General features: G+C 43.9%; 1 protein-coding gene across 6 annotated transcripts in view; it reads right to left on the minus strand.

The window, feature by feature from the left end:
* Nucleotides 1-1,378: 1,378 nt before the first annotated feature.
* Nucleotides 1,379-24,981, minus strand: part of greb1l (GREB1 like retinoic acid receptor coactivator) — a 33,991-nt gene continuing 10,388 nt past the window's right edge. The window contains exons 2-35 of one of the 6 annotated variants that reach the window (XM_028427145.1): nucleotides 20,477-22,744; nucleotides 18,622-18,735; nucleotides 16,270-16,429; nucleotides 15,721-15,900; nucleotides 15,446-15,622; nucleotides 15,162-15,338; nucleotides 14,947-15,069; nucleotides 14,191-14,301; nucleotides 12,909-13,046; nucleotides 12,685-12,810; nucleotides 12,240-12,377; nucleotides 11,945-12,130; nucleotides 11,553-11,852; nucleotides 11,342-11,470; nucleotides 11,044-11,178; nucleotides 10,676-10,876; nucleotides 10,388-10,568; nucleotides 9,613-9,802; nucleotides 9,180-9,313; nucleotides 8,753-9,095; nucleotides 8,343-8,458; nucleotides 7,926-8,158; nucleotides 7,031-7,578; nucleotides 6,831-6,942; nucleotides 6,581-6,727; nucleotides 6,334-6,473; nucleotides 5,991-6,152; nucleotides 5,683-5,887; nucleotides 4,925-5,090; nucleotides 4,608-4,838; nucleotides 4,384-4,525; nucleotides 4,100-4,300; nucleotides 3,576-3,714; nucleotides 1,379-3,496 (exon numbers count right to left, since the gene is read on the minus strand). In XM_028427145.1, coding sequence (XP_028282946.1) covers nucleotides 3,333-3,496; nucleotides 3,576-3,714; nucleotides 4,100-4,300; nucleotides 4,384-4,525; nucleotides 4,608-4,838; nucleotides 4,925-5,090; nucleotides 5,683-5,887; nucleotides 5,991-6,152; nucleotides 6,334-6,473; nucleotides 6,581-6,727; nucleotides 6,831-6,942; nucleotides 7,031-7,578; nucleotides 7,926-8,158; nucleotides 8,343-8,458; nucleotides 8,753-9,095; nucleotides 9,180-9,313; nucleotides 9,613-9,802; nucleotides 10,388-10,568; nucleotides 10,676-10,876; nucleotides 11,044-11,178; nucleotides 11,342-11,470; nucleotides 11,553-11,852; nucleotides 11,945-12,130; nucleotides 12,240-12,377; nucleotides 12,685-12,810; nucleotides 12,909-13,046; nucleotides 14,191-14,301; nucleotides 14,947-15,069; nucleotides 15,162-15,338; nucleotides 15,446-15,622; nucleotides 15,721-15,900; nucleotides 16,270-16,426 — 5,832 coding nt within the window. In that variant the 5' untranslated portion in view covers nucleotides 16,427-16,429; nucleotides 18,622-18,735; nucleotides 20,477-22,744 and the 3' untranslated portion in view covers nucleotides 1,379-3,332. Of the gene's footprint in view, nucleotides 3,497-3,575; nucleotides 3,715-4,099; nucleotides 4,301-4,383; nucleotides 4,526-4,607; nucleotides 4,839-4,924; nucleotides 5,091-5,682; nucleotides 5,888-5,990; nucleotides 6,153-6,333; nucleotides 6,474-6,580; nucleotides 6,728-6,830; nucleotides 6,943-7,030; nucleotides 7,579-7,925; nucleotides 8,159-8,342; nucleotides 8,459-8,752; nucleotides 9,096-9,179; nucleotides 9,317-9,612; nucleotides 9,803-10,387; nucleotides 10,569-10,675; nucleotides 10,877-11,043; nucleotides 11,179-11,341; nucleotides 11,471-11,552; nucleotides 11,853-11,944; nucleotides 12,131-12,239; nucleotides 12,378-12,684; nucleotides 12,811-12,908; nucleotides 13,047-14,190; nucleotides 14,302-14,946; nucleotides 15,070-15,161; nucleotides 15,339-15,445; nucleotides 15,623-15,720; nucleotides 15,904-16,269; nucleotides 16,430-18,621; nucleotides 18,736-20,476; nucleotides 22,745-24,981 lie in introns of all 6 variants that reach the window. The other 5 variants (XM_028427144.1, XM_028427141.1, XM_028427140.1 and 2 more) reach the window with 5 other exon arrangements.

Raw genomic sequence — 24,981 nt, forward strand, 5'->3', positions numbered from 1 at the left:
TTGGGTTTTTGGTCCCTGGAATTGACTCACTCCACACTCACGGGCTTAGCTGCTGATAGGATATGCATTGCTGCCATAGTGGATGTGATCCAACAAAGGCAAACTGTAATCCCCAGCACTCCACTTACCTAGCAGCCCCACCCCCCCCACAGTAAGCCCACAGACAGATGAGCTTTGGTTTTAGCTAGATGGTTTATGGAAGACAGAGTAATTAGAGTAGACTGTCAAGGGGGATGAGTAATTTACTCCTGGTCACCATCAACAAGAGCTGATATTATGTGACAGGAATCTGTCTACAATAAATGTTGATACATCAAATCATTGTCACTACGTACTTGTATTTACACTTTTTAGGTCCTTGCCACTAATTTAACATGGCACTTGATTATAAGATCTGGAAAATACATCACTGTCCTAATTAGCTAATACTTTAAAATAATGATACCGTACATGCTTTAATCCATAGAATCTAGGAGTATCTTCCCAATTACATTAAAGTTTAACAGTGTAGGCCTATTTCTGAATGTTAAAATATGTGATGTGTTTAATCATGTCAGTGTTGAATGTAGTTTAATATTAAGTACCGCAGCGGCTGGAAGGAATTATCAAGAGACAACTCTCATTTTCACAGGGTTGTGCTAAAATAAAAATAATTTGATTGATTAAAAATGACTGAAAGAAAGTCATAAAAGTAATTTAAACCCTTTAAGATCTTTGTAAGCATCACAATTTAATTCCGGTGTTGCTAATTAATCACTTTGGGGAGTCCAAAATCATTTGGCATGAACCTCTCTGAGGCTTCATTGTTGTCGTCTTTATGCTTTTCCCCAAAGGAGCAATTAAGATGTGCAGGAATCAGCATGCCAGCCGCTCTTTCTCGCCCTCTCTTTCTTATGCTATCCTAACAGCAGCGGGCTGAAAATAGCCTTGTGTTAATATCACACAGGGGTTGTCGGTTGATGGAAAGTGTCCTCTAATATTACCTCACTGGAGCGGAAATAGCTGTGTCCTTGGACCAACAATGCCCCTGTGCCCTTCCAGTGATGCCAGTGAAGATCCCAGCATTCATTAAGAAGCCATTTCTCGTCTTGATAGAGGGAGAAGAAGGGGGGTCATACTGTGAGTGGTGACTGCAGGGCTGCAGAGGTGTTGAGATGAAGAAATGTCAGGAGAGACGGCGCTTAGGAAATGAGCAGCAAAGGCCTGTGCAAACCACGCGTCTTTAAATTGCATGGAAGCCCATTTATGTAAGAACATTCTTAGAAGGAATTCTCTAAAAAAAAAAAGGAATTTCACAAGGAACTTCTATTGACAGAGCTATTTATGAAGTTTTAATCAAATGAAATACCCAAAAAAAGCCAAGCAAAACAAAAGGAGATGAATTTAGAAGTCATTTTTTATTACATTCATACATTTTGAACGGCAATAACATGGCTCTAATGTTATTATATTATTCACAGCCTGCAACCACAATGGTAAACATGAGGTAGATCAACCAGGCACCAAGGCTACCACTGGGCTGCACATGGATAGCAACAGTGAAGATTGTGAGAGCAAGTTGCATATTAAGTATTAAATTATCAAAAAGAAAGACACATTCAATGGACCATTGGAGCCAGACAAAAAATACTGTGATCACATATATCTTGGACTAATTCTGGGGGGGGGGGTTCATTCAATTGTTCTGCTTATGTGGATATATTAGTTTCTTTAAACGCTGGCCAACTTGTATAGTGCAAGTTCACATTTCCTTCCCCCAATGACATTCAGTAGATCGAAGAATCATTCGTTTGGGTCTTGTGCAAAGCCCTATTGGGTGGTTTTTGAAGAGGACACGCCCCCTTTTTGGTTTAAGCGAGCTTAGCATGCAATCACATTATTACACTTCAACATGATTATCAGTCCAAAATGCTTATCAAATAAATAAGAATCCCTCACGGACCTGATTTTCATTCTCAATCAAAATCCAACACAGGAAACAGAAAGGGATACAGACATCTTGGTGAAAGATATATCTATAGGTAGATTCTTCTTGCCTTTTGCAACATAAAATGCAGAAAGACCAACATATACTGGCAAAAGCTACACAAGACAAAAAAACATCAGTAACCCTCAGTGGTTAAGGGGATGATATAATATATTAATAATGTAAACAAAGCTTTAAACAGTACAGTAGTCCAAAATCCAATTATTCCATCTTGCTTCACTCACACAAACAACATTTCTTTGCCTCACAGTTAAATCTTCATTCTCATTGGTCCGAAAAAAAACAAAATGAGTGACTCCAGCAGTGACTGTGTGAAACATATCGCTTAAGGCATTTTCTCTGGACAACCCTGTGCAGAAACATATAAAAACATTCTTCTTTCAAGTACGTGAATGGACCTGGTCGGCTGCTCTTTGACGGCGTTGTCTCTTTGTCTTTGTGGGGATGATCGTCAAAGTACCATCAGGAGTCTCAGGCACAGTCAGCAGTAAGAGAACTGGCAGTGAGGGAGCTTTCTTATGACCTTTTTCTTTTAGAAATTGATTGGCCTTAATGTTAACAGATGTTGTAAAGAATTAAAAAAAAACATGTGGCAAGTGATTTAAATAACAGACCAAACTTCACAAATACAGGATTTGTATTTAAGCAACATACATTCTTGAAAGGACACAACATTTTCTCGGTTGTGAACAAAGTCTTTGGATAAATTCAGTCTTTTGGGAAACCTGTATCCCACCCATAGAAAGATTATCGATGCCACATAAATAATTTAGAGGCACAAGAGAAGCTGGATAATGGATCAAACCTCTATGTTTGTCTTTTTTTTTAATATAGTGAGCTGACATTTATATAGTTAATGCGCTTCATGGAGTTTGAGAGGCAGGTGCGAGGGGTCAAGGAAAAAGAAAAAAGGCAAGGTGCAGCTGAGGATGTCTTTGATGCCAACATATAAGTTGATGCCGAACATATGCTATCAGCAGGGAGGAAACTCCTCCCTTAGATCTCTCCTCCTTTGTGAAACCCTGAGATTAACACATGCCCAAGTTTGGACATGGACTGGATCCAAAGTCCGCATACAATCTTCAAATAGTCGCGCTGTTGATCGGAGAGCATCTGTTTTTGCCAAATAAAACGTCAAGGTTTCAGCTGTGCTTATTTTCCCCCAGCAAAGTCTGTTTTTCAGGTTAAAAAATCCAAAGCCAGTCATAGTGCACTCTGGTAGTACAGATGTTAGGAAACATCGGGTGTCCTCCTCCGCCTGGCAGCGAGGTGCTGCAGCTGCTGGATGCTTTGAAAATCACATCTGATTGTGTGTTTTTGCAGCAGCGCAGTGGACTTCACCTGTTCAAACGTGGCGTCCTGTCAAAAAGTAGAGCGGCCGATCCTCGCTGCAATTTGCAGTCTGAAACTCATCTCGCAGGCGGAACTGCCACTCGTCCTCCAGCTCTAGTCGGACGATGGTCTGACGCAGGGAGCTCCGGTCCTGACAGATCACGCAGAGAGTGGCACCTGTGCACAAAGATTTGTTGGTCATTTTAACTCATCTACCGCGCTGTCATGACAACAGCTGAGCTGCTGCACTGCTCACCTTTGAGGAAGCGGAATTTCTTGAGGAGTCCAGAGACGACGAAGGAGTCACAGAGGTACAGCAGGAGGCCGCTGAACACCAGGCCCTGGTGGTTCAGGTTGGTGGAATGTGGACGAGAGTTGATGTAGCAAACAGAGATCTGTGAACACAACAAAATAAACCTCATTAATCCCATTCCAGCAAACTACAGCTGGAAAACAGCCGTGTGCAGAAAAACTAAAAAATATGCCTATGTGTGCACATCATGAAAGCTGTGCTGACACCTCCTATGTACAGTAAATGCATTGTTAGCAGGTCAGAGAGAGCAAAACACATGGTGACATCATGCAACATGTTTCCCTGTGGGTGAAGAACATCTAAGCAACAACAGAAGATTTCTCTAATTTTACTTCAGAGATTCCTCTGGAATAGAGGTACAGTATGTCCTTAAGAAGTTTCACAGTAACTATGTAGGTTTAAATTAAAAGAATGATGCTAATTGTCTCCTCTCCCGCTTTCAACTGCAACCCACTGGGAGCTCTTACCTCTGGGCCGATGTTGAGGTAGCTGTCAATGGACAGAACTGGGTTGTTTCTGTTCTGAACAGCCTTTGGAAACAGTCTGTGACTGCAGCTCTGCAGGAACCTTTCCAGCAGGAACTGGGCCGGGGCATCTAGCAGGGTCTGCTCACTGTCTGGGGCACAGACATACTGTGATGGGCTGATTGGTGCGGGGTTTTCTATTTCCTGAAGAGACAAGGACACAGTTTAGTGTTTAGAGCAAAAAACAAAAAAAAGAGGCAATGTACATTTATGAAGAAAACACACACCACAAGTTTAGGTTTGACCAGGAAGTCTTTGTTCCCCCCTACTGGAATGTGTTTCTTCATCAGGCTGAAGTTGTTGAAGCGGCACAGAAGCAGCCCGCTGCTGTTAACCCTCAGATTAAAGTCCACCTCCTCACAGCCGTACCTGCGAATGACAATAAAGTTAAATAATGAAGACCCTCCGCCCCCTCACTGAATGACTTGAATGGTCTTTTATACCAACGTACCGATTAAGGTCATACTGAACGTTCTGCGTCAGGTCCACATTAAGCATGATAAAGTCGTGGAGGTGACACCGGCTGAAAGGGTTGCTGGGAGATTTGTGAGCCAGGCTGCTGTTCCACTTGCGTGTGCCGCACATTGCATACATGGAGATCTTTGGCGTGTTCTCCATGTGCTGCAGCACCGTTTTCAGAGACACGTTAGTGAGAGTGGTGGAACTTCCGTCTGATGTCTCACTAAAAAAAAAACAAAGAAGGAGGACAGGATGGTTAACTACAGCTGCGGCGTAGAGAGTCACAACGCAAGAAGAAACGATTATTACCTTCCATCTTCTGACTGCTGGTGTGCGTTCCACAGCACACAGGAGTCGTCCATCATGACAATGAAGGGCCAGACGTCTTGTCTCTTAATACCCTGCTCCTCCAGTCGGTTTCTCTCCAGCTCCAGGTTATGGTATGACAGCTCCTTGATCATGAAGCGTGCAGCACCTTAAACCGACAGGAATGTGTCAGCCATTTTTCATTTCTCTTAAACCAAATCCAACATATTGCTGCAAAGTGCACATGTAAAGCTAAGTTTGCATAATGTGTGCATAGATTAGAGGTTAGAAGGCACACTGTACATAGTTATGTTTGTGTATCCAGTACATTATCTCCTGAACACACATATGAGTATACAGCCACTCTGACAGTAAAGGTCACTGTCTGTCTGGGACAGATTTATTTTAGTTACGCCCATTCCTGACGGGCCTTCAGCCTGATTGACTACCTCACACGTCACACTATTGTATTGTAGATGTTTTCACACTCAGAGGCTCTCTCACATTGGCTAAGACAACGTTCAACCTTCCACCTACTGTAAACAAACTTTAAAATGAGACTGCAGAGTCAGCAGGGAGATAAGCTGCAAAGTGAGGTCGACTTAGAGGCGCAATGTGGACTTTTGAACACTAGGAGTGCCGTGGAGCAGTGTTTAGTTTGTGTTTCGAAACGTGACAAGTGGCCGTCGTGATCCTGCTACTGCACTGACAGTATAAAAATAAACAAGCCTGCTAAAAAACACTGAAAAATGGTTGCTTACCAATGCCAGTGTTGTTGAACATAGCTGGCAGGACAAGTAGGATGTGGTTGGGCCAGTACTTCCTATAGAGGGGCATCTCAAATTGTTTGACCACAAGGATGTGCAGATGAGGGGCACCCTCCATGGTGTGGAAAATGTTGAGAAGGCCGTGCTCCTGGCGTCCTGTCGTAGGGGTGAAGATCGGACTCTTCAAAAGATCAGGGCCCTAAAGACAGACAGGGAAGACGTTTTGAATTTGGAACAGGAGAGACGCACAAGTCTGAGCTCTATATTTACACACCAACCCTTATTCTAACATGTGAACTAACCTTTGTGGAGATCAGCGGCAGGCGCATGCTCTCCAGGTGGCTCCCCTGCTGACTGAAAACAAAGTGCTGCTCCTTGGCTTTAGGAATGACAAACTGGAGCTGGACCTCTTCCCCCAGCATGGACGAGCAGAAGGTGAAAGCATGGAAGGTGCACTCTGACAGCTACAACACACACACATACAGTACATGCATTATTAAGAGGGATGGGACCATTGGGCATGGCTCTAAGCAGTAAAACCTCTTGAGGGTCCAAGTGCTTTGACATCATTTGATATGTGTGCATGTGCCTGCAATGAGGAGGCGTACAGTAAGATGTACAGTAAGTGCAGGTACTGCATCTCACCTGTGTGGCTGGGCCTGCTTCACAGTAGTGTTGACACTGTTCACAGTGATGAAAGGCATTGTGGGCAGCAAACCTGCTCAGCCGTATCGATTTGGTCACTCGTTTGGGTGGAGACGGGCTCTCACCTTCTTGCTTAAATTCTGCAGACATAAGATGTTTATTGTGATATTAACATTCATTTCATTCATAATGGCGGATCAAAACTCTTGACAGTGACTGTGTGGCATGTTTTCATTGTTCTGCTGACCTTTTAAACACTTCGGCATCTTGTCACAGTAAACACAACTGGCCTTCCTGAACTTAGGATCTCGAGGGTTGGGGTCAAAGGGCAGCTTTCGAACTTCCTCAATGTCGGGCCACTGGGTATTTACTGGAGTCATGACCTCTGACTTTTCTGCAGATTAGACGTGAATCACATTAGTTCCCACTGCATTTACCTGGTGTTTAACACATGCAATGTCCTTTAATTAAAACCTCCAAATCTCTGTGACCCGCACCTTCTTTCTCCTCGTCCTCTTCTTCTTCATCGTACACATCAACCTCCAACAGTCTGATGAGCATACGGAACAGGATACGAAGAAACTGCAGGTAGGCACCAGTTTTTCCCACCTAGAAAGGGGACAAACCACCTTCATTCTGCTTCTACAGTCTTAAATGAGCAGGAATCGCTCAATAATAGTGTTATCGAGTATGTTACCTGTGGGGGTCCACTGAGCAGCAGCCGTCTCGGATGTGTCACAGGCGGCGCTTCATGATCAGCATGGTGCTGCCTGGCAATAGTCCACTGGCGGTAGTACATGCTCTGCTCTGCCCCCTGCAGGTCGGGAGTGATGGGGGGCCTCAGTGGACTGCTCCAGGCCACATCTGCATGAGGCAGCAGTGAGTAGGAGCTCAGCTGACACCCAGACTCCCCTGCCAGCAGGTTGTACGCCGCTCGTGACAAAATGACCGTCCGTGGTGTTACTCTAGTGGACTTTTGTCCACACTGCGTGGACTGGCTGGGCCTCTGAGTGGATGAGGAAGATGGCGAGGGGGAGGAAGATGAGGAGCTGGAGTAAAGGGACGGAGGGGCCTTGGAGGTTTTGGAAAGGTTGGGTGAGAGCTGGCTTCCTAAAGAGTCACACTCCTGCTTGAACCCTTGCAATACTGCATCCATGGTGACTTCAGTTTGAGAGCTGGAAGTGGACGGCTTCTGGAAAGAGTCAACGATGTCTGATGAACTGACACCGTTCTCTGCCAAAGAGCCTGAGGGAGCACACGAACAGAATCCAATACTAAATTTAAACAGGATGACTTGCAGTATATCATTTATAAATACAAAGTGTCATGCTTTCAAATTTACACATTATGAAAACAATTTGCACCTGGCAGAGAGCAGTCACTCAGCAGTTAGTAAGTAATTTACACTCAGCAGCTCTGTCTCAATTTTTGTCCCCCTCCAAAAAAAAGTCAGCTTACTATTGTTAGACCATCCTTTCATTATTTTCTAATAGCATTACAGGCTATTTCACATCTATTCTATTTATCGGATTGTAACTGGCTACACTGCCTACTGCCCTGCAGATGCATTCCAGTATATCAGACAGACTCACCAGATGTTCTGGTTGCTGCACTACCGTTGCTGTGAGGTCTTTCCAACTCATCTCCATCGTTTAAACTGGTGGAAGCCTTCTCTGCGTCAGGTTCACGTGGTGCCATAGCCTTCTTGAGGTCCTGGACCACACCCATGGACACATAGGTACAGGCTAGACCCACTTCCTGCTCCAGGGCTGTCCGAGTCAGGTAGCTGGAGTCTATCAGACGTAGGTCACTGTATTTTAAAGACCTGCAAGAAGATCATGTGTTTGATTTTTGGTCATTTGGAAATATTTATTAACCAAAACAATGCAACACTGAATGCACAACACAGAATGTAGTGTAGCTTAATCACTCCTTCCAGTGTTTGTGAAGGAAATCTGGTATACTGTGTCATTTTACAGGTTGTAGAGGATCAGGATGAATTAAATTACCTGGGAAAAGTCTCTCCAAGAGGGTCTTTCCCAGTGAGGATGATGATGCAGGGCAGGCCTTCCAGATCCTCGTATGTATGTGGAACCCAGTCTTCATTCTCACAGCCACGCCACGCCTGCAGCCAAACACAAAACCCAGTTATTACATAATGTTTACTCTACACTTTAGATAGGAACGTGTCACTCAGATCTAGACAATGCATGCTGGGCTCATAAAAACAGGAAGAGCTGCACAAAAAGGGAGTTATGCATTTGTAAACATTCAGTTCATTGCCTCTCTACATTGCCTGTTTGAGCTCCTATTCTAGACCAGAGCTTAATAAAGTCTGAGAATAAAACGTATCTGTAAAAACTTTATTCTTGATCAGATAACTTGGTTTAAACATTTAAAATGATTACGTCATTCTCACCCTGAGGCGGCTGGTGAAGTTTTTGGGAAGGCTGAGCTCAGAGGCAGGACTTCCCAGCAGCACCGCAAAGCACAGCTGGAGTCCCAGTTTGTCCCTCACATCCTCTAGTCGTTCTCGGGCCAACATCGCCAGCTGCAGAGAGGGAACGCGCACCAGCAGCATGTGGCCGCGGCCCTGTGAACCCTCTCTGCTTGGGGCGTTGATCAGGTCTTCCACCATGGCTAGAGTCTCCGGCGTTATGTGGTCCCTCAAAGATGGTGAAGAGGTCAGGGCCATCATGGCCTCTGTGTACTGCTGAATCAGCAGATAGCTGCGGATCACCATGCTGTGTAGGTGGGGATGTCTGTAAGGGGAGAATTTGTTACTTTGAGCCACTCACTTATAGCAAATACAGATACTGATTTCTCAGTTTTGACTTCATACAAACCTTTCCAGAAGAGTGTGAACCATCTTCTCAAAGGCATCATCACAGCGCAGGATGGGGCTGGCCACACCCCACTGCAGGGAGCTGCTGTAGTTCCCCAGGCCAAAGTAGGTCAACTCATTGGGAAATTGCTCCCTCTGCTGGAAAGAAATGATACCCACATGTTAGAGTGGCAGCGAGCAGGTATCCTATATTTTTCAGTTAAGTGTTTTGTATGATATATAGGTTTGTTATTTGCTGTCTTACACATAAGCTCGCTCACCCTTACTGGTTTGTAACGCCTTATATCAACAGTTAGTCATACATTAATTGTAGTCGCAATTTTTGTCCAGCAGGAGGAGCTGCTGAACCACAACTTCTTCAAAATTGATATATGTGCAGCCACAAAAGTGACATTTAAGGAAACTAAAATGGACACGAAAACAAACCGACTTACCAGACTCTCACTGGATGGCCAGTGGACTTCATTATGGATGCTGATCCGTGACTGGTGGGTCTGCAGGGTGTAAGGGAAACAGCTGACCTGCAGGACCAGGAGGTTCATGGCATCCAAGACTTCCTGGCAGTTCACTACCCTGTCAGCCAAACCCTGCAGCTCCCCATGGCACACAGAGCCAGACAGGGCACTGAAAGAACAATATGTTTTCAATGTTTATTTTAAGCTCATGTACTACCATAGCTGTTCATAACATTTAATTTATTAAATAGGAGCTTGCTTCATGCACAAAGCTTTCGTGTTTGCTGCTCCAGCTGCCCAATGTGTGGCAGGTCAAATCTTAAGATAGACCCTTGTGTAAACAGGAGAAAATCTATTTTATCTTTCTGGCAGTGAAAACAGTATTTTCCTGAAATAGACTGAGGGATTTTTGCAGCAGTCCCAATGACCTTTCCAAAAACTGCACTAACTCAAATCCCAGAAAAACAAAATCAGAAAAAATCACTTAAAAACCAATATGCACAAAAATAAAGAGACATGCAGGAATGTCGTATTGTCTAGGTTACATTTAGCCAACATTCTGTGTTATGGCTAACATGGGGTGTATTTGTTTTCACATGATTGCAGCTGTTCTCCTATTTCCACTTATACAGAGCATATAAAGAAGAGAAGGCTACACTTTCAGCCACAACAACTCCCTTTGCACAGTTTTAAACAGAATCAGTGACAAAACAACACCAGTTATCATAATATTTACGGCTTGCTTCCTCTTTACCTTGTGAGGTCGACGTGTGAGTTGTCGTGAATGAGGACAAACAGCGTGTAGGGGTTCTGTTTGACTTTCCTCATGAAGGCCTCCATCTTGGTGTGAACATCAGCGTCCAGACGCACCACGTACTTTTCTGATTTCTGGTGGGCGGTGGAGGCGTCTTCATTTCCCAGGTCTAAGAGGACACCTGGGCCAAAAACATGAGCACAAACAAAATGCAGCTTAATGTTTTGCACACTTCAGATATCAGAGAGCGTGGGAAAGTTATCTTTGAGACAGGGTTTGGATGCATACCTGATTGTCGGATGCGCTGTGCTGTCTGGTGCACCAAAATGTGAGAGGGTGGCACCAAAACAAGAAAGTCCACTTTGCAAAAACGCCCCAGGTCAAGGTTTTGTGTCCCAGAGTCAGCGATGGAGCAGACTTGAGAGAGGAGGCTACGAGCCACGCTCAGCTGGGCTGGGTAGATCTGAAAGACCTTACTCAACAGCTCTGCTACAGGAGGACATAAATCATAGCATCAGTATGGTTAATTTTATGTAAACCATAGACCTTTTAACCACCGATTTCAACATCACTAACACTGCCAGATCTCCACAGGGCTTGATTGATTTGATCCAAGCATGAGTTTATACAGTGGGAACACCTGGGAACAGTCTAACCTGTGTCTGATGGTGGTGACATGCTGGCAGCCTCCTGGGAGTGGATGTAGTCAGTGACATCGCCCTGGAAGGGCTGGATGACCTGTCCTTTCCGTCTGCGCTGGTATCGCACCAGCTGTTTGTCAAGATTGTCCCCTGGAAACAACCAGTTGCCATGGTCACACACAGAGAGAGAGACACACACACAATGGCTGCGCACAAATGTGATGCACAGTACACTGAGTATCAAATACATCAGAGCAAATAATGTTTTCATGTTCTTCATGATTAAACAAGCTGTGATAGGAGCAGAACCTACCTAGAGACGTGGTTTTAAAGTGAGATGCCAAGATGGTGACTTTTCCTGTAATGAGCTCGTAGCTGATTTCCTTCAGAAACTCATTAGTCGTCAGCATGCCTTCAGCTAAGGCCCGAGCTTGGTACTTTCCTGCATCAAACAGGTACATTTAAATTAGGTTTGCACTTGCTTGATATAATAACATGAGACGCAGGGACTGAGCAACACTCACCCAAAACAAGCACACAGAACTCGGTGCCGCTCATTTTAGAGGCACATATAATGATCACGTAGGTTGGCAGGCCCTGCTGATGGGGAGGACCCTCGCTGAGAGAACGCAAAGACTCCAAAATGCCCTCACCCAAGGAGTTGTGGGTGACTACCACTTGTACGCTGCCCCCAGAGACGCTGGCTTCCAGCCGAGCCAGCCAGGGCAGCTGAGACGGGGTGATGAGGGGACCTCCTGGACAGCACAGCATGGCTTTCATAACGATATGCTCCAGCTCCTCCCGCAGAGGAATCTGCTGTGAACCTGGAGGAAAAATGAACATACAAGGTTACAAAGACTACAAAGTTTGATCTACATGTGAGCGCATAAGAGTTAAAAGAGTGTTGGATGCTCACCTAAGCGAGCAAGATACTGTAGAGTGAGCAGTATCATCGTCTCCACGGTGAGTAACTGACTGCTGTTGAGGCCCAATGTATCCAGGGTTTTTTCTGTCAGCTGGCTGCTCTTATAGCAGCTGACCAGCAGGGGGCTCACCACTATGTCGCAAACATTCCCATAGAAGTAAGGTAAAGTGCCATGTCCTGAAAAAGCACAGTTATCATTAGAAAAAATAGACTAGATCTCTAAAAGCTTCTTTTTTTGCTCTGTATATATCTTGTGTGCAAAATTATTAGTGCATCAGTGAAATACCGATAAGGATGACAGGGCGAACGCCTGAAGAGTTGAGGAGGTTGTCAGGGACGATGACAGTCTCTCCCGGGGTCACAGGGTGGGGCTGAATGATGCCTGCTCCTGGTGGTTGAGGAGAGGACATTCCCAACACAGAACCTGGAGAATGACACCAGTAGAAAACATGTTTACGTTTAACAGAAGGGACAGATCACTGACTCAAAATGCTGACCGTATGTACAACTAAATTAAATCGAGCGGCAGAAATCCTCATTTTTTTTTAATCATGTCTGCAACAAACTGTCCAGCTCAGTTTCCATGGAGATTCCAGGTGAATCATCCCTAACAACCTTGACAACATTAGGGACGTCAGTGGCATACTCATTCCAAAAACCACAGGGGAGGGGGGATCGCACTCACACACACACACACACTTATCGCTGTAGAACTGATTCGATAAACAGACCTGGAGAGCAAACTATGGGACGGATAGCTGGTATGGGGACAGCTGTTGGTGGGACAGGCACCACTGAGCTGGGGTGCCAGCTCCGATGACGCTTCTTTGGAGGCCCGGAGTTCATGGCAGATGATACTGAATATAAAAAAATAAATAAAACAGAAACAGTGTCAAAGCAGAGCAAAACAACAAACCTTCCTAACACGTGGTTATGCAAATTCTATCGGGCCTACCTGGGCTGTCTCCTAAATCAGCAGTGCGATACCCCTGACCTTGAGGCCCTAAGGAGACCTGGGATGGGCTCATTAAGGGAGGACGTCCATCAATGCTCAGGCCATTAGTTGGCCCATTCACTCTAAGAGCTGTGGGTACTGAAAAGACACACAACTTCACATTAGTACAGTAAGGACAACAACATAATTAATTAATTAATTAACATCATCAGCATTTGCCTAGCAGCTCTAAGTGCACGAGGACAGCTAAGCATGTGCTCATTCACTTTGCAGTATTTGGTCATAAATCAAAGGAAACCATGAATGTCTCCTTCCATCCAATAATGATTCACAGTTTCACTCTGAGCCATGTTTTTTATTTATTCCATTTGTTCTACTACTACTATTTTTACCACAGTTTGACTGATTTATGTTTTATAGATTGCTCAATAAGTGTTGTTTAAACCAACAAGGCATGAAAACGGACTTGTTTGCTGTTACTGCAAGTGCTTTTGACACTAAAAATTTGCCTTTACCTTGCTTGGCCCAGTGCTTCAGGTTTGTCAGCATTCTGCTTTCTTTCTTTTTGTCCCCTCTGAAACCCTCCTGCCACCCACCTCCCTACCTGGTCTCCCCCTCTGGTCCCTCCTGTAAGCTGTTCTGTGCATTTCTCAATATACCAATTTTATTTTGTGTTAGTTTGTTCCAGCTAACACAAAATAACATGTGAGCACAAAACTATTTTTTTCACAACTGTGACTACCTGGGCTGAAGAGTCAGTGCTAACAGTGAGCTATTGATTTACTTTACAAGAAGGTCTGTTGTGATTGGACATCTTCCCACTTCATATTCACTGTGTATGCAATACACTAAAGCATCGATTGTTACGTGTAGCCTCTGCTTGTCAATATCACAACCTTGTAAAGGGGCTAATGGATAGCGAGACCTTAAACAGTCATTACGGCATTTCTTCCTTCAGTATTGATTGGTTGGGTTCACACATCTATGTGTTATGTGTGTGTTTGTGTGTGTCTAAGGAGTCCACGGCAGAGGATAATCTTGGCTCCTGGTCAGCCATGGTTCCATTTGACTTATGCTGAACCATGTTAAAAAGAAACCTGTAGCTAAGCAACCCCTTTCAGTGTAAGCGCAAGACCATTAAAATCACACTGACATAAAGGCAGAGGCTTATGAGAATGAAAATCCCTGCAGATGCCAGTGGATGTGGGACGAGTGTGACTAAAACATATGCTCGTAATAGACAAGATGATTCGTTGATAAAATAATGTAAAGAGATCTTCACCTATTGGTAGAGTCTTGTTTCCAGGTGTGGAGGTCAGCGGTTTGAGGAAACTACAGTCCTGACTGCCAAAAAACACAGAGGACGATTGTGTCGTCCTGGTGGGCGGAGAATCTAAAAGAACAAAAGCATCACATTCAAACTCTTTAAATTACTGCCACGCTCATGTCCCCATGTCTTTAAACAGCAGCTTTCTTGCAGACCACAGCTCTCCTATATTTTATTCAGAGGGGGTTCACTGTTATGTTATAGATTGATGGCTTTTTGAGCACATGTCAGTGACCTCGGGAGGAGAAGGATGCACCCGAAGGTCACATTTAGGAGATTTCAGGCAAGACTAATGCCACAGTTAAGCTGTTAGGCACATTAAAATGTGAGATGTCTGCTGACAGGCAGCTTCCAGGTTCAGAATAAATCAATAGTATAAGCCCAGGAGCTTTTTTTCCAATCAGAGGGAACAGGCAGGTTTGCTGTGAGAGGTCAGAGAATAACAACATCTTCAAGACAACAAGGAAAAACTGTTCAAGGCCTTCATTACATTATAATATTGTTATATGTTTTACTTATGTAGGACACAATTTAATGCCTAAAATTTAAAATATATTTGAATACAGATTACAGTTGAATGTACTGCAGCTCAACAGCCTGTCTCTATGACAACATAAACCTGACAATGCTTATCAATACATTGGAGGAACATATACATCTATGATCACTTGGCTAAGAAATGGGTCATTATCTTACAGCTTGAACTCTCACCTGAGAGGGAGAAGGGGGACGAGCTGTGTCCGCTGTTACCTCCATTTTCTTTACTGCTAAGAGAGGAGGAGGAGCTGGGTTTGGAGGTCGACGCGCTGCTGGAGAGCTGACGGGTTTTACTGTCTGAGAATGTAAACAGAGGGGAAAAAAACAATGTTACTGACAGTATATCATGGAAGCAGAAACATGCCATATATGTTTGCAGGGCTACGCACCTTTCCAGCAGATAAGGGGTCCTTTGCACAGAGCACCCTGAGAATTCCTCACCAGGTAGTATTTTAAGTGCTTCTGCTTCTTGGGCTGGGTGGATAGTTTCAGGTTGATGTGATTTGAGAATTCAGTGAAGTATCTGAAACCCTTTTCACCACAGCCCACACAGTTTCCTGAAAAACCTGGAAGTGATGTATGAAAAATGTTATTCATCTAGCAGCACAGGCTAACAGTATAAGTGCGTATTCACATTTTCATGGTGCTGATAGCTGTCTGGGAACAGACTGACCTAAAAGTGCATTTTTCCCATTCTCATCAGGCAAAAAGCGTCGGTCCACAGCACACACCAGGACGTGCTCAGGGATGCTGGGGGACTTGGCACCAACCAGCTCAAAGCCTGCAAGGACTTCGATGGACTCTGTTGCTATGGAGGCCAGGCGGATGTCCTTTCCAGCCTGACAGAACCCTGAGAGAGAGACAGAGAAAGAGAGGAAGAATGTTTTGTTTTTATTCAGATGATGAAACTGATGAGATAGTTAAAGGTAACAGTGGTTGATATTTTACCATCCAGCGTGCAGCAGCCGTCAGGTGCAGGGGTTTGTAAGTAGGGAAGAGGAGGGCTGCTGCTGTCTGAGTCATCCTCGTCCTCCAGCTCCTCCAAATCGTTGGAAGAATGGCCGTTCATGAGGTCGTGCCCTGGATGCTCGCCGCCATGGATCGCCATGTCTGCTTTTGGCTTAATGTCTACTGAACACATTACATCAGATTATTTTAATATGAATCCTCAGTCATTTTGATCCACATATTCCTTAAAATGTCATTATAATGTTCCTACAGATGCCTGGATTGGCTGTGGAGAGACAAATATAACATGCAGAGACCAGGTTAATAGCTGATAGGAGAAACATTATTAAAACTCAACACCTCTTTCCAACTGTATTACAGTAAAGAATGAGTCACATGTGAACTAACAAATAACTCTGGCCTCTTTGCAGCTGCCTATCAGATGCAAGGTGTTGTGTATTTTTTGATTGAAAGTAATAATTACTAACATCACGCTCACTGCAGAGTGTAATCCGACCATCCTGCTATTTTGCCTTCTGCTGTCCTTACCTTCCATGTTACCAGGATACGGCTCCGGCTCTAAGTAGAGCTGTGTGAAGATAGGCTGTGGATCTCCACTACTAGAGCGCAGCGATGCCTCAATTGAGTTGTGGAGAGCCTCCTCGAAACGAGCAGACTTCAGCTGCCCGGCGTATGAATTCCCCATTATCTGTAGGAGCACAGAGAGGAGCGTGGTGAGCAAATATGTGCAGTCATGACCCTCACTTCATTGATTAGCTCCTTGCATCATAATGGAAAACAAAACAGCAACAGGAGTGTCACACCAAGGTTTTTAAATTAAAAAAAAAATTACATTATTTGAACCATTAACGTTTATTTTTATATTAACAGCTGCAGTTGCTTGAAATGTACGTGTTTTACAGTTTAGTACATCCTTGGTGTAAATGTAATTAAACAAAAAGTGTAGAATTTTGATACGACTTTATGATTAAATATCTATTGGTTAAACTATTAATTGATAAACCATTAAATAAATCTATCACTCAAGAATTTGTTGCAGCCCTTGAAGTATATATTTTCCTGGTTTCGATGATGTTTAACCACGGGCTACTTCCAGGAATGACACACACAAAACACACAAACACACTTTGTGTATGTCGGTCAAAACACACTGGCCACGGCCAAAGGCTTTTTTTCCGATCGTTTTTTGGCTTCTTTCTCCTTCTGTCTGATGTGTCACTCTGCCCCCACACGCGTCCCTCCCTCCCCCAGTGTCCACTCAGGGACATCTGCCGAGGTCGGCTGTGTGGGTCTGTGGTTGGCCGGCTCTGCTGTGGCAGGTGGCAGCTGGACAGAGGGCTAAGCATGTGGTCTCAAAAGAGAAGAAGAGGCAGAAAGAACTCCAAAAAAAAAAAAAAAAACTAACACAAACTCCCATTTTTCATTTTGTCAAAACACCTGAAGTGTGATGAGAAGAAAAAAGGGAGCAGGGGAGGCTGTTATCACTTGGCTGACACATGAGTTTGAATCGAAATGGCTCCTTTATGTTTGTCCTCAGACTCCAGTTGACAGGTGTAGACTAGTCAACACTACAGCGGCCAAGTGGAAGCCCAGGTTGAAAACTTCAGCTGTTTGAGAAAATCTCCTCATTAAGGGTCCCACAGAAGATCCCACACAGCTGTTACACAACATGTGTGTGTGATTTTCGGTCAGTTATATAAGTGCACAAACTTGAACTCAGAATGACTCAAATCAACCCAGATTTTGTAACTGTTTATGTACATTTTCTATCCCTTTGTTGATGAATTGTAACACGGCTGCCATTTTTTTATGAGAAACAAATGGTTTTATGTTGGTCAAGTATTTGTTGGGTATTTTTCAGATCACACAGTCAACATCTGTGAGTTGTACTGTGATCCTGAACTGAGATTAGACTACAAATTAGCTGTTAAGTAGTTACATAAAACTCATTTTAGGTAGTCATCCTACACAACATTTCAGTCTGTAAATTCCTCTCTCCTCTGTCCAGAGTAAAACACTCAGGCTTTTTTTTTATGTCAGTAATAGGCTGTGAGGGGGTGAAGCTGGGAGATGCCTTTTGCCTCCCAGGTCTCATTTTACCCACGCCTGGACAGGTTCCAGTCCCTGTGTTTACTTACCAATCTTCCTGGGGAGGAATCTGACCAACCCAGACAAAAGACAAGATTAACAGTGCCTGACTGTGCTGTCAAAGAGATAAGCAGCTTAAGAGAATGAAGCTACAGTATTTGTTACTTAGCTGATGGAGGAAGGTGGCTGCGCAGAGAGACAAAGCCAGGGGGAGGGAAAAAATGAGCGCCTAAGGGGATCTGTATGTAGCCATTGCCGGCCCGTTCGATTGGGGAGTCAAAGGAGGCTCCGGAGGCCTCTTTGCTTGTCTGATTGTCAAGCCCCAACAGACAGATTCGTCATTAACCTGGCGTAGGCCGGAGGTGAACAAGTAGACTGGCCTTTTTATCACCTGTGTAACTTAAAACAAAGCGTGACCGAGGCAGAGGTCGCCTAACGGATGTTTTTGGGGTGAGACTCAGGTGGTTGCTAAGGTCAGTTGTAGTAGTGGGGGTATTTTAGGTCAGTCAGCAGCTGCAGCCCGCTTGATGGATGGTCAAACATAATGAGCCAGCTAGTGGGAAGAAGTAGTTTAATGTTCAAAGACTCAAAAAAAAGGGGGGCGTTCATCATGTCACAGAGTGGTGACTTTAAAACTGCCTTTCAGCCAGTCAGATGGTCAGTCAAGGCCATTCCACAGTGCCTGGGTGGCATCAACAGATTGCATGAATGTGACCCCCGGGGTCAGAATCAGTGGAGACACAGCAGAGAAAAATATGAAGACGGACACAGAATTTCTTGTGGAAAACTTACGTTGTCGGACTGTTTCCAGGCGTGAAGAGGACTCGGTCACCTCAAGCTACATGCTGGATCACTACCACTCAGCAGAAACCGTCAGCAAAGACATGTCACTAATTGCTTCAAGACCTGAGGGAGAGCAGGGAGATCTCTGATTAGCTCACAGTCTCAGGGATACAATAAAACAGGCTTGTAGTCAAAATTAGATGTTCTATGACAAACACAGTTAATCCAATAACACAACTAATTTATGTCTATTTCAAAATAAAAGCATGACATGGCTAATCCTACTGTATAATTCACACACATTTAAAAACATGCCATGAAATGTTAGAATAAGGCAGATTCCTTTGATTTCTCATTTAAATGAACTTTCTGGAAACTTATTTGAGTACATTAACACATCTGTACTTCAAACTTCGGGAAAAAATGAAAATGGTATGTGCTGTATGAAAAAGCAAAAGTGGCTACAGTCTGAAGAACTCACTCACAAAATGAGAGGGAGCACGTCAGGCCACTGAAACTCAGAATGTGACATATGTACTCACTGCAAGGTTAAAGATGTGTTATGTACCACAACTCCCCTGGGGATATTTTCATGAAACACAACTGGGTGTTTTAGTTTGTAGCAGCACCCAAGGCACACACACACACAATCACTTGACTCTGAATGGATATACCAGTTACTTTGACCCTATGACAGAGTATTGTTTAGCCCCTCAGGCTCTGATATAAGAGAAGCAAAGTTCCCTTCAAAACCGTCACAATCTAACCAGTCATCACCTCTATGACTATTCTGTAAGAGGGCAGCTGGTCTGGGGTCTAAGTCCTTTCCAAAAACAAGTGTGCACAAGCAGGTTTAACTTGCATTTGCTGACTATGCTGGATCCTCTTTTGTGAATGATTAGCCAGCTTGATACATTCAGAGTAAAGAGTTAAAAACATCAGTGCATCAGGCAGAGCCGTGTGCTTGCTCTGTTTTTTTTTTTAAAAGGTAAAAGTAGCTTCATCACACAAGTTCACGCCTCCACTGGGTGTTGCCACTAATGATATGAACCTCAGGGCTCTAGCTGCTAATTACCCAGGGAGCACAGTCTTGAAATATTTTGATGCCTATCTATGAAGCTGTGTAGACACAGACGACACAGAAGGAGCTGCAGATGGCTCTGGAGATGAAGATGAATGAGCAGTAAACCTGAACAACACAGGGCGAGCCCAGGGTGCTCAGTGTTAAGGTCCTGATTTTCCAGTAGTGAGATGTTTAAGCTGACATGCTGGTTTAGTCAGCATGTCAGCATAAGCATACAGCACACTATCCTGTACAATATAAGCTTGCAGATAAGAGACTAAAATTACTCTGCCATAAAAAATAATGCTAAAAATGGCAAAAAAGTAAGAGAAACAATGGGAATGCTACCAAATTCTTGACATTTTTATGTGGTGATATAACTGATAAGTATAAAAACCATGCTTACAGTTAATGTGTCTAAAATAAAAATGAATTATATGATATCAATTGTGATCCTCATAAATAAAGTTGCATAAAATGTTAATGGAATCTGATATGTATCTAAATCGTTTTCCCCTCATTGTTATGCTCTGATATTTAAGGTAAATAGAAATAGTAGAAATGCGGGAATGAGCTCAGCACACTCTTAACATTAACATTAGAAAAGACACTGCCCATCAGAACATGAGAGAAAGGAGGGGTGGGGGTGGGGGTAAGAAATAAGAGGAAAAAAAAAAGACAAACATCCCTCCATGTTCTCTAAATGAGGTGCTAAAAGCCCATATCATTAATGCTGCATTAGTGCCACATCCGACATACAGCATGCAGCTAGAAAAACCAAAAACCAAGCTTCTCCTGTACCTTCCATGACTCGTCCACCAGCTGATAAAATCCAATACAGATGCAGTAAATCCCAAATTATGAAGGCTATTTTTCAGATAAAGTCCATAATAAATCCAGGTGGGGGTGAAGAATTTGTTGATATCCAAGCAGCATATGGAGTTTCAATCCTTTCTGGTGGTGGTCACCTTTGTCATGATCCTCTACAGAAAGGACTGGGAATCCCACTCTGTCCCTCAGTACAGCAGAAACCCTCCCTCTCTCTCTCTCTCTCTCTCTCTTTCTCACTCGCCCTCTCTCTATCTCACTCACATGCAAACAAACACACACATACACACAGACCCTTCCCCCTTAGTCCACTGTGCCCTACTCTGTCCTGTGCCATTTGCCAAGAGAGGGAGGGAATCCACCGGGGGATCATTCATCTTGGCCCTGCTGACCCCCTGTGGTGACAGATGCTCTTGGAGACCTGCGGAGTTGTGTGTGTGGGGGGGTGGGGTAGGGAGGGGAGGGGGGACAAAGAAGAGACGGCCCACATCTCACTGCTGCCATACAGCCCCAGCACCCCGCCACGCGTGACCCCCAGCACGTCACAACATCCGCCGTGGGCACGCACGCGCACACACACACACACACACCGTGTCATGTGGAATTTTTAAGCAAACTTTCTCTCTCACGCTCAAACTCAGTTCAGTCCTATCACGGCCACACCCAACTTTTTATTGGGGGCCAATTCAAAGACAGCAGAATCCGTCCCCAGCAAAATGGGGACAAGAATGTCAGGTCAGCTTGAGCATTTTGTCTTTGCAGCCTTTACCCGGGATTGACCCCACACTGTGGCTCTTTTACTCCCGTTATAAATACCAGGGGCTCATCTGGTCAAAATAAATAAACGGAAATGCACCACAAATCAACAGGCGCTGGCAGATGCTGGGGATTATACACCATTAGTGATTAGTGTTAACATGACATAGCCGAGAGGAGAGGACCGAACCAGAAAGCTGATGACACATGCACATCAACAACGTCTGAGCAAAATCTACTCAATTTCCCTCAAACTTGTTGTAGGACTTTTTTTTAAGCTTTTTTCTGTTCAGTAAAATGAACTGACTTTAAATAATAAACACAAATGGCTGTCAGATTGCCAAGTCTAAGGCTAAGGATTATACTCTCTCCTTGCAGACATGGACATGGACAGCTGTAGATGCCATGGACAACGAGTTGGACACGTTTCTAGTCCACCTGGAGTCTGCCTGAAGACGCATTGCCAAACATGCACGGTGAAACTGCATCTACATGATGCAATTTCCCATAGTCCCATATGCATATCATTAATTTCATGCTGTATATTTGATATATGCTGTAGTTACAGGATGATACAGCACACTAAGGTTTGTGTGTCTGTTTCTCTGCAAACTAATTAATGTCAAGAAAAGAATGTGTCAGGTAAACAGTAAGTCTGAGTGAACTCACATCTGCTTGACGGCATGGAGGATGCACTCAACATTCAGCAGGATTTTTCCCACAAAGATGCATTTAAAAATTAAGACACAACAAACTATGATTTGAATTAAATTACAGGGCAGCTGTCGATTTTTTTTGTCATAAATTACCAATATCCACATTTACTGGCTAAAGTTTCTTGCTTCATTGAGCTGTGCGCCTGACGTTCCAGTTCATTACCACAGACACGGTCAACAGTTGTTTTAATCAGGTTGTGTGCAGCTCTTCTCACCTCCTCTCCAATGGTTATATTGCAGCGCATTCAGTGTGAGAGCTGCTGTAAACCACCACCAGAGCCAATCAGGGCCTTCATTAGTCCTTACAGAGCTCATTTCTCTCAATCAGGCACATTTGTCTAAACATTGGGCTTGAGTTTGACTGTGAAATTTCCCCAGCTATTGCTTATTTAGACCACACATGGTAAATGCACTGTTTCGGAAAAATACTGGACATTTTTATATGACAGCTAGCACCGAGCTGGTGTAAATAAAAAGTGAAAGTGTTGTTACAATGATCCATCTGCAGCGCAGCCACAAGTTCAACCGGTGGAAAAGAGCTGTCAGTGTGTGATTTATGTTGAAGCCCCTGACTTTGACGTGGCCCGTCTTAAATAGCCCATTTATAATGGAGATAATGAGTAAACCCAGCATTTTCTCCAGCCTCAAAAGACACTGTGCGAAAAACAAAAGAGTGTGGATTGAATGCTTGCCCGCCCCCAAAGCCCATCCTTCACCGCTGCATTGAGGTCCAAAGGGGACAAAGGGGAAGTATTCCTGCCACTGCCACCTGAGGAAAGACAGGTCACATGAGAGGGGGGTCAGTTCTGGAAGATCTTGGGTATTGAAGTCTTAAATTTGGAAGGAGGGGGTAAGGGACAGCGAGGAGGTCTTCCTCTCATGAGAATTCCCGGAGGAGTGTTGCAACTTTGTTTTAGCTGACTCAGCAGCTGCTGAACACATAATGGCTGTTTAAAGGAGCTCAAAGCTAAACTTACTACTGGTACTACTCTGACATAATAACCTAATCCATTTGAGGTAATTTAATAAATAGGAGCACACAGGATGCATTTCATTTGTCACTGCAAACGACACATATTTGATAGATGAGTATCAGATGGGAAGGAAGCGCAGCAACCAAGGTGCCAAAAAGCATGTCACAATAAGAAAACATTCCTGCAGCTCAGTGCCTCAAAAACCAAAACAAGAAAACAAAATAGCCCCTATGTGAAAATTCCCGTAACAGAATTCGCTTTCCTACCAGTGTCACACAGGCTACCTGACGCCAAGGGTGTGAGGACTCGCACTCTTGTTTACTATCTGGGAGGCAGTCCACAGCTCTAATTTCCTTATAAAAGCCCCACAACCTTCTCCGAGGCCTCCTCCTCCTGCTCCTCTGGACTACCTGCTGGGCCCTGAAGTGCAAATCGGTGCTAGTGAGGATAGCAGATGAGCTAAGGTCATCCACGGCTTTCCAGTGAGCCAAACAAACAAAGGCAAACATTCCAGTTGAATGCCATTGCTGAAGCTGGCAGCAAAAGAGAGGGAGAAAGAGAAAGAGCAGGGCTCAGCAGTGTGCATGCACGTGCATGTGTGTGTGGTGTGTGGTGTGTGTGTGTGTTGTAGAGGATTATCTGTAGAACTATAAAATGGGGTGAACCAGGGTTTAAAACCTAGTGTGACCAGAGGGAACGGGGGCAGGGTCCTTGGCCTGAGGAGGGGTGGACAAAAGGAGCATTTGGGCAGATGAAGAAGTCATCATCATTAAGCCACTGGAAGTTTACTGTCCAGTTATAAAACTCATTTAAAAATTAGAGGTGAGGGGGTGTGTGTGTGAAAGGGCAGCAGGACTGGGAAGACCCACGAGGGCCTGGAGAGAGGTGTAGTAACTCGCCGAGGAACTGTAGAGCTAATTCATTAGGGGACAAGCGGCCTTTGTGTTAACAATCAGTTGATGGGAGCGGTGACCTTGCCACACACTGTGGCCCGGAGGATGAGTTTAAGGGCAAGGCATTTAACCTTAAACTAAATCTCAGCCACGGACAAAGGCCGGCGTTTATGGGAAAGGACTATGAAGCATTTAACTGATGCAGCACAAACAAGGAAAACAAGTTAAAAGAAGCCAACACAGGAAAAGACTGTAGAGCTGCTGGTTTACAGGAAAGCCTCAAATGCAATAGCATTTAGTATTTTAGCACATTGCTGGTACTAAATGTTTGTATAAATATATTATGCAGAAATAAAAAATTACAGATCAGTGCTTTAAAAAATGAATATTTTTGGACTTGGCAGTAAGAAAACGGCACATCTTAACACTTTATTTTCAAACATGTGGAAATGTCCTTAGGTACCCATTATTTGAAACTGATGGATCAATCATAACTGACATTTATTTATTGCATTAATTTGTATTTGTCTAAAAAAATGTTTTGTTATTTTAATCAGTATAGTTAAATGTAGTGTGCAAGTACTCCTAGGCAAACAGAAAAGCCACTATCGTCCCACTGTTGAATGAGAAAGTTGTAACAACCTTATTCCGGTGGGTTTAGCCATATGTAATTTTATCTGAGACATTACGAAAAACTAAACGCAAAAAATAAAAAACTAATAAAATAAAATAAAATAAAATGATCCACATTTGACTCCTACGGATGTGAATCCAGGATAGAATCGTTGAATGAAAGTGAAAGACAAGTGACAGTTTACAATGCTGTTCATGACTGTGTGATAAAACCGAAGGCCTGTCAGTGAACCCAATCTGCATTTTACAATGTGGCCGGGTTGAACGCCAGTTCACCCAAGTTGGAACAACAGAGTGGAGACACAGGACCCTAGTACATTTATAGATGTATTCAGGGAGGCCATATTGAATAAGACAACAATACTGTAAAGCTGTCACTGGCAGCAGTCAAATGCCGGTCAATGCTAAAGGGCATGAGGAGGGAAAAAGAAAAGCTATTTCTAACATTGAACAGATCAAAATGAATATTCTAAAGAAATAGATTCATTCTTTTATTCCACATACAC

This window comes from Parambassis ranga, chromosome 17, assembly GCF_900634625.1.
Source record: "Parambassis ranga chromosome 17, fParRan2.1, whole genome shotgun sequence".
NCBI lineage: Eukaryota > Metazoa > Chordata > Actinopteri > Ambassidae > Parambassis > Parambassis ranga.